Source organism: Siphateles boraxobius, unplaced genomic scaffold (assembly GCF_051911475.1).
Source record: "Siphateles boraxobius isolate OS27281-9 unplaced genomic scaffold, OSU_SipBor_1 22, whole genome shotgun sequence".
Classification (NCBI taxonomy): domain Eukaryota; kingdom Metazoa; phylum Chordata; class Actinopteri; order Cypriniformes; family Leuciscidae; genus Siphateles; species Siphateles boraxobius.
In genome coordinates, this window is record NW_027508833.1 from 28,866,161 (window position 1) to 28,875,138 (window position 8,978).

General features: G+C 37.7%; 2 protein-coding genes across 2 annotated transcripts; one reads left to right on the forward strand and one right to left on the reverse strand.

The window, feature by feature from the left end:
• Window positions 1–383: 383 nt before the first annotated feature.
• Window positions 384–2,390, reverse strand: htr7a (5-hydroxytryptamine (serotonin) receptor 7a). The gene is made up of 2 exons (XM_077238218.1): window positions 1,783–2,390; window positions 384–1,428 (listed from the first exon to the last, which is right to left on the reverse strand). The coding sequence occupies exons 1-2, from the start codon at window positions 2,388–2,390 to the stop codon at window positions 597–599; spliced, it is 1,440 nt and encodes a 479-aa protein (XP_077094333.1). The 3' UTR covers window positions 384–596.
• Window positions 2,391–5,584: 3,194 nt separating this feature from the next.
• LOC143747036 (C-signal) lies at window positions 5,585–8,800 on the forward strand. Its single transcript, XM_077239480.1, has 3 exons — window positions 5,585–5,951; window positions 6,061–6,238; window positions 7,806–8,800. The coding sequence occupies exons 1-3, from the start codon at window positions 5,628–5,630 to the stop codon at window positions 8,090–8,092; spliced, it is 789 nt and encodes a 262-aa protein (XP_077095595.1). The 5' UTR covers window positions 5,585–5,627; the 3' UTR covers window positions 8,093–8,800.
• Window positions 8,801–8,978: the final 178 nt, after the last annotated feature.

An 8,978-nucleotide genomic window follows, 5' to 3' on the forward strand; every position in this document is an offset into this window, starting at 1 on the left:
TGTATATGAATTAAAAAAATCATTGAATTCATATATATATATATATATATATATATGGACCCATTTCACATTTCCAGGGTTCTCAGAAACGGAAGTTGGTAAACTTCTTTAGTGGTGAACGGGAGACAATAGCATATATAATTTTTGTGTTAAAAAAAATCCATGATACTGTTTCCACAAATTCATTTTATGCCATTTTCTGTCAAGGTAATATAACACAAAATATATCATTTTAAATATATATACATATTTAAAATATGAAAACAAATTGTGAAATGGGTTGGTCCATTTCTTGTTTTGTGGTTTGAAACAGAACCTGGACTCTTTGATCCATCCGCTATATGTATTTTCTCTGCTGTTCTACTAAAGAAAAGACCGTGATAATGTGTTCCTGTGTCAGCAAAGATGAGAAAATGCAACTGCATTGACCATAATGAACCTCTGTCTGAATTGACCACTGTTTTGACTGTAGTTCTGTCAGTACACCGTGACCCCTAACAAACATGACACGTCCTAAATGCCATCATGACCATTTAGGCTTGTGAGTTCCAAATGTTAACCTCTGAACTCTTTGTATGTTATGTGCACTGTTCGGGTCACCCAGAGACAACCACCTCCGGTCTTTCCACCAGTCGTAGGGCCTCATGCATGCCGGCGGCTGACAGTCTGCGGTTAATATTACGGTAACGGCAGCTGAGCAGGCTTCGGTAGGTGGTGCGCAGGTCGCGGTTGAAGAATGCATAGATGAAGGGGTTGATGAGTGAGTTGGCGTAGCCCAGCCACAACAGAGTTCTCTCCACCCACAGCGGGACACAGCTACACTCTGTGCCACAGATGAAGGGCCGGGCCGTGGAAAGGAGAAAGAACGGGAGCCAGCAGACGGTGAACGCTCCTACCACCACCCCGAGAGTCGCTGCTGCCTTCTGTTCCCGCTTGAATATGGAAATGCTCCTGCGGTCCAAGCTCCTCCTGCCCATTCCTCGCAGGATTCGAGGCAGACACGCACACTCTTCCACTTCCCTCTGAAGCTTGATCGCAACGGTTACGCAATCCACACCCATGGGACCTTCCGTCCCATCGGCCCCTTCCACTTCCACCTCATCCTCCTCTTCCTCCTCCTGTCCTGCACGAGGGAAGCCAGTGATGGTGTGTTTGGCAGCGCTGAGCTTGGCGGCACGGTAGATGCGGTTATACATGACCAGCATGACAGTCATGGGGATGTAAAACGCAACAGCTGTAGAGTAAATAGTGTAACCAAAGTCCTGGCTGATCAGACACATGCGGTCATCGTTCACGTTCTGCGCCCAGCCAAAGAGCGGTGGCAAGGTGATTGACGCAGAGAGCAACCACACTGAAAGCACCATTTTGGCCATACACCATCCGTTCTGCCTCACCGGGTATGTCAGGGGTCTGGTGATGCCCAGGTACCTGTGATAGAGGGAAAATACAGATGGAAACATAGACTAAATAAATAAATTTAAACTAAATACAAAATAAGAAGTGTTGCCTTGGCAACTATAGCTGAAATAAAATACGATTCGGTTTTCTTTATTTTATTTTATTTCAAGTGACGAATATTTTATGTTTTTTGTTAAAGTTTTTTTAAATAAAATAACTGTAAAATTATGGTTGATTGTTAGTTAATTATACATAATGGATAACATTATACTAATTATAACAAACTGACCGTTATTGTAAAGTGTTGCCAAATAATTTATCATGTATCAATAAACCGATCATCATTACGATGAACATAATCAGTCCACTGTTAAGAAAACTCACCGGTCGATGCTGATAACGCAAAGGGTCATGATCGACGCGGTGCAGCACATCACATCCATGGCTATGAACACGTTACAGAAGAACTTGCCAAAAATCCATCGGCCACCGATCAGGTCCGTGATGCTGACGAACGGCATTACCGCGAGCGCAACGGAGAGGTCCGCGAGCGCGAGTGACACGATCAGATAGTTGGAGGGCTGCCGTAGCTTTTTCACAAAACACACGGAGATGACCACGAGCAGGTTCCCGCATATGGTTATGAGTGTGAGCATAGTCAGCACCCCACCGATCAGCACCTTCTCGACCTCTCCGTAGCTGAGGATCTGCTCCGCGCAGCGCGTGCCGTTTGCCACCTCCATCATTTCCAGTAGGATCGGCGAGCTGGAGGGTTTCATATCCAAGGAACCGGAGCCTGTTGACACTGCCATTTCTCCAGACTCGTCTACAATTTTGAATAGTCGAGGGACAAGGATCTCGGAGATCATTATACCGTTAGATGTTTCAACACATGCACCTGTCTCTCTCGTGCGCTCCTCGGCCATGAAGGGCTTCATAGTTTGTCCGTGGCTTTGCGCGACTCTAGTTTTGTTGGTATCGCCCAGCACCATGCCGTACTCCTTTTATCCATGAACTTTTCAGACAAACCGATGATGGCACGAGATCACAGCTGCGCGCGCAAAGACTGATGCGCATCCGATTAGCGTTCAGTCACTGAAGCGCGGCTAATTTCTCTATTTTTAGAGGAAATCATTGGTGGTTCGTCATTTTTGCACACCATGTTCCGACTAAAACTGAGAGAAGTTTGTCATGTTGTTTTTATGCAAGTGATCTAGCAAGCTGGTGTCAGTCTTTTATCCTTCACAACAACAAATAAGAATTTGGAAGATAATAGGCAACTTATTTATACACGATGGCGGTTTATAATAGTGATAAATTGTTGTAATTGATATAGCAACTATTACAGTAACAGAATATATCAACAGTTTGTGTCTGATGTAAATTTCACATTTTGTCTGTCTGTTACAAATTAAAATCATCAATATATCCCAAACTGTGTAATTAGTGTTACAGACTGTACAGTTTTAGTAGAAAAAAATTTTGTTTACAATTTTGTCAGTGAAAATTGTGGTAATCAAATAAATATTTTGCCATCATCACCATCTAGCACACCTTTTTTTCATTTTGTAACGTTTTAAATAAAACCATATAGGAAACTTGAAGATAAAATGAAGAAGAAGAAAAGGAAATAGTGATGAAAATAAATCATTAATCATAAAAACAATGTGTTATTATTTGCTCTGAGGGTCTCTATATTAATTAATTAGGTCTCTAATATATTAATATCAGGAATATCTGTGGGTCTAATAACTATTCTGCAAAGTGTGCTACAACCCCAAGAAAATCACTTTTTTAACATTAAAAAGAATAATAATAAAAGAACATTATTCCACAGAAACCAGACAGAATATTGTTACTCTTCTTGTTTTGTAAAGTACCGGTAGTGGAGACCGGGGACAGTTGCAACAGGGGATAGTTGCAACATGTCATTTTTCTCCAACCAGAAACAAGATAGAGTAATGACACTGCACTGCACATCCCCCTGGTTGATATCTCAAAAAATTAGCTTTCAGTAAGATTTTATTCGGGCGCAGTACCAAACTTTTTTACACTAGGTGAACACCAGACTCCATTACTGCCCATATGAGGACACCTCCATTTTCATATATGTTTTGAGTGATCTGATTCTGAACCATGTTTTTCCATAATTTTCATACAATTTATGAAGTAGACATCCTATTCAGAAGTAGTATGGGTGGTTTGGCAGTATTTGATTTGAATTCAACCTCTAATAAATGCATAAAAAGACCACATATGTGCGTTATAGCTCGCAGTCGCATCACAAATCAAGAATCCATCATATTTTTCTTTATATTTAAAATATTTTCAGACCTTTTTTACTCATAAAATAGAATTGGTGTTATCTTTTGAACTCTTGGCATGAAAACAAACTGAGGTTGATACCAATCTTTCATGATTTTTCATGTTTATTGCTTTTTCAAAATAAAGGCCTAAATACTCCTAATGTATATGAAATATTCTTGTTGCAAATTGATAAATTACTGCTCCTCTGTAATTTATTTTAGAAAACAATATGAAATATGAAACAAAATGAAATATGAAAACTAGAGTTTTTAAGCTTTCAAATGATATATAGTTTGTCAATATTACTTTAGGTTTTTAATAAGATATTATTGTTTTAAATATATAATGGCAAACGTCCCACCTGTGAGACGGCGACACTTAAGAGGTAGCTAGTATGATTAGCATGTATAAAGGTAAATGGTTTAGCTAGCACATGAGGTTTTATCATGGCTGACAGGAACGGGGACAGTTGCAACAACTGTTGCAACTGTCCCCTTACAATGCATAAATATAAAAACAGACCACATAGCAGTATTTTTTAAAAAAATTCACAAGTTTTTACTTAAATACAATATAGTTCATCAAGTTGGAGCAACGACAGGAAGTTTATGTTTATGTGTGTGTGCACTGTGCAAATGTTTTACATGACAATAGGTTAAATAAAAGTGAATTGCCTCACAAATTGTTCCATTCTTCCTATGTCACTAAAAGCCTACTGTATTTTATATCAATTTGAATATTTGACATCTGCACATAAGGCCTACTAGACAAATCTATAATTGTCATCTAATCAAAGCTGATGAATAAATAACACTGTAATATTATTATAACTTACATTTTTGATAATAATCATTTTGCTAACACTGACATATATTGTATTTGTAACATGTTGCAACCATCCCCAAACAATGTTGCAACTGTCCCCGGGCCCGGGGTCAGTTGCAACATCTGACTCCTTACATTCAAATGCAAATTGTGAAAAATGTAGATTCTGTAATTATCTCTAAATGGTCTAGACTATTAACATACAGATGTAAGTTTATTGTATAAACAATTGGTTTGGCTAATCCAAATCGTCTCTGAGTAACAGAGCCAAATGCAAAAAGTGTTGCAACTGTCCCCGAACTCCCCTACTATCCTGAAGTTTTATTTAGAAACAAGCTGCGCTGTCGCCTCCTAGTGGCAATATATATACATACGGCAAAGGCGCTACTCAAACACATAGGCCTACGGAATTCACAAGATTACAGCTGCGCGCATGAGACACATTTGAACAATGTTTTTTTCTCTCTCTCTTTTCTTTCTAAGACACATGTGTCCTGAGAGCAACTGAAATCGTAAATTTACCAAAATTACATTGGGACCAGCTGCTTATAACTGCAAAATGTAAAAGAATAGTAGTAAAGTTATTTCTAAGAAATATTTTGGCATATTCTCTTCCCAGATGCCACTTTTCAGTCCAATGCAATGACATTCATGCATTTTAAGAGTCCCTTAATTGTCTAAATGCTTTTTATGGCTGTTCAATTACTATGCTACATTGGTTTCTACTGATAATATAGTAAGCCTGAATTTGCAAATGTCGGCTATTTTTAGGTTATTAGATACTTTAGTAATAGTCGTAAATTTTAAATATAGCCTATATAATATACATAAAATATAATGTTATTTTTATAGACCTACAATCATAATTGACAAACTCGATGTAGGCCTAATATTTGTAGCTTAGTACTACCTAAAAAAAACAACACTTTTTTTAATGCCATCTGAATTTAAATTACTCCCAACATCTATTAGGGAAACACGTAAGATAATACTGTATAGGCTAAGTTACAAAACGAGTTTGTTGTGTAAGCGTTCTTCTGCCGCCCATAGAGGGCAGTCAATACAAATTCACGTGCGTCTGATTTTCGTGAGGAGTCATGGCTGCTGTGGCGCTTGTGCAGGGAGCAAGCAGAGGTCTGGGCTTAGACTTCTGCAGATATCTACTCTTAAACAAATCTCCAGCAGTCGTTATCGCGACATGCAGAAATCCGGACGCCGCAGAACATCTGGCAGCGTTGAGCACGCAGCACGCGGGCAGGATGACTGTACTGAAACTGGATGTGAACAGGGAAGAGGACATCAAGAGAGCAGCTGAAAGTGTCAAATCTGCCTTTGGGAAAGTGGATTTGATCATTAATTCTTCAGCTATGCTTCATCCATCCGGTAAAGGAGAAACAAGTTTACGGGACGTGTCCGCTCAGGTGACCAATTGACCTTTTCATCAGTATTGAAATAATAGGCTACTCTATGGGGCAATGTTGTGGACATGTTAAAAAAAATCTAAGGCTTTGGCGAATTTTTTTTTTACAGGGAACCATTTCCACTTTGACCACTAATACGGTGGGTCCTCTAGTGATGGCCAAATATTTTGTTCCCTTGCTTCAGAAGGGAACAGGGGCGTTTGGCCAGCAGCCCCCAGAGAAAGGGAAACAGCACAGTGGCATCATTGTGAACATGACTGCTAGAGTGGGATCTATAGGAGACAATGGTTTGTATCCCTATGCAAAACAGTTCAAGAGCAAGTTTTCCAGGTTCACAGGGGTGTTTCATTTGAGGAGGTAAGGGAGGCATGTACAATTTGATGATAAAATAATCCACAGTACAAAAATAAAACAACACGTATATTATGACAAAAAAATTTCAGCGACACAAGCGCAGCTGGAGTCTTTTGGGGCAACAAGTGATTTCTGAGAAACACTTGATATTTGAAATCAACCCAAATAAACACTCCCCTCCTATAAAGCAAAATAATGCTTTGTTGAAAAAAGCTGAGATCTGTCATCAAAATGATTTGTTTTAACTGTTTTAATTGATTTGATTAAGTTTAGTGATGGTGACGTTTAAGTCATGGGACCGTGGTGTAGTGATCTGTGAAAATGATCTTGATGGACAAAATGTGTAACTCTAATAAACTTTTGTTGATCACAGAGCTTGTTATACGTGATAATCCAAAAGCCTATGGTAAAGGTTTTTGTTGAGGGAACCAGTGTAAAGCCAACTGCCGTTTGGCCTACAAAGTGACGTCATATCCGTGGTCTATTACGCTGATAACGTGATAAATAATAGCGCCTCTCATTTTGTGCGTGTTCAGCATTCGCGAAACGGCCTAAATGTATAATGGCTTTAATGGGATGACTAATAAAGTAAGTAAATGACTCGCCCAATTGGATATCACCGCCTTATGTCACATCTAATTCAAACTTGAAAACACTATCTGTGAGGTTTTTTTTTGTTTTTGTTTTTTTGTGGGCAATCAGTTTGGTGAAAATAAAGGTGGATCTCTGTGTCTGTGCATGACACTTGGCAGTGTTTACCGAGCTTTGATGATGGATGATCTGAAAATAAGTTGACTATTAAGAAGAAAATTTGTTAGTTATTATTTTGGAATAAATTTAAAAATTCTTAAAAAAGCTCTTGGGGAAATATATTTAGTTTTTATAAATATAGCATTAATTACATTGTTAATGTAAAAATACGAAATATAATTGTACTGGCTGTTTTTGTTTATTTGATAGTATGAGTTATGCTTATTTAACCTGAAAAATGTGTCAACAATAAAATGTTTTTTTTTTTTCATTAATTTACCTCCTTTGCCTTCTCAATTCAGAACACCACTGCATGAGCTTCAGATCAATAACTTTATGAAAAAATGTTAGCTGTCAAAAATCAGATGAACTTGTGTGGAAAACTGATAATTTGAAAAGTTACCTAGAGCTTAAGTTTATGCTACCAATTACCTGATTAGGGCCCTTCAAATATGACAAAAATGAAACATATGTTACATATGTCTACTAATTTTTTAGAAACTCATGCACACATTTTCCACAATGTTTTCTATCCCCATTTAAGTCTGTTTCTCAAAATAAAACAGAACTTGATTATGATGTTGCATTTTAGAGCAAGGCCCAAATTATTTACTCTTACTAACATATAATTATATCTACATGCTAAGTGACTTCAGAAATTAACTAGAGTTGTTTACAGCCACATCTGGACTATTTCTGTCTTAACAGCCTGAAGCTTACCACTCTGTTGGTTTATATTTCTGTCTACAGCTCTTGGAGGCTGGTACAGCTATAGGATGTCTAAAGCTGCCTTAAACATGGCCACCAGAAACCTATCCATTGAGCTGGGTCGAGGGCGATCTAAAATTGTGTGTGTATCCCTGCATCCTGGAACCGTGAATACGGATTTGTCTCGGCCCTACCATCGAAACGTACCCAAGGACAAGCTATTCAGCACAGAATACTCTGTCCAATGCCTTATGAACATAATAGACAATCTAAACATAGACAAAACAGGGAAAGCCTATGCATGGGACAGCAATGAAATAGCTTGGTAAACAGTCAAGTCGAAAATAACAGTTGTGTCTACCTCATTTTAAAATAAGGTGGATAACAAAATAATGCTGTAACAAATAATCATGCAATGTAAATCTAGCACATACAATAAATGTTTGCATATTAAGAAAACACTGGGGTTTAAAATTGACTATCGGTTTTTTCGAGACACACATGGATTCCAAGGAGAATTACGGATGTCTCAGCAGATAAGAAGAGCTTATCACAAATTTTACAATAAAAAAAATCATTAGAATCTACTTGTATTTTTATGCTTGTGATATAATAGTATCCATTTAAGTCTATAAGCTACAGTACGACGCACTGTACTGTCCAGAAAATGTTCACAGTGAGTGAAATGACATTTGATGGTGCAATTGTTCCGCTGTTCTAAAGCTAACTGAATTGACCAAAGTCAGTTAACACTGTGGTGTGTGGAGACTTAAAATTGACTTATTTTGTCTCTGGTTATTGTGGTATTTACCATATTTACTGGTCTCTGCCACTCAGTCAACTGTCTTTTACTCTTCTATCCATTAGGTGGCCTGGCCACTTGCCCGATCACAAAGGATAATAAAATACAAATTGCAACATTTATTATTATAAGTAGATAATGGTGTGAAAAGTCTTTTTTCTATCAGTTAGAAACTGTTGATTGATGTGTAAATTTGTCTTTCTGTGGGTACTAAAATAAAATAATGAATTTAGCAGAAGGTAATTCATCTGTTTTAACTTCAAAAGCATACCCTAGTCAACCACATATGTCTGTATTTGGTTAACTTCAGCAAGAAAATAGATAAGAGAGATTTAAAACTATAGCCGAGTTTATTTTAAATGACTGGAAAAAATAGCCTGCACGTGTTAATTTGGTTAAAAGTCCAATTATTT

Bases quoted from the DNA above. Each gene is read 5' to 3' on its own strand.
- htr7a (XM_077238218.1), bottom strand. From the start codon at position 2,390: ATGGTGCTGGGCGATACCAACAAAACTAGAGTCGCGCAAAGCCACGGA. The intron at 1,429-1,782 runs GTGAGTTTTCTT...CCTCTATCACAG, and splicing joins TGCGTTATCAGCATCGACCG to GTACCTGGGCATCACCAGAC.
- LOC143747036 (XM_077239480.1), top strand. From the start codon at position 5,628: ATGGCTGCTGTGGCGCTTGTGCAGGGAGCAAGCAGAGGTCTGGGCTTA. The intron at 5,952-6,060 runs GTGACCAATTGA...TTTTTTTTACAG, and splicing joins TACGGGACGTGTCCGCTCAG to GGAACCATTTCCACTTTGAC. The intron at 6,239-7,805 runs GTTTGTATCCCT...TTCTGTCTACAG, and splicing joins GGGATCTATAGGAGACAATG to CTCTTGGAGGCTGGTACAGC.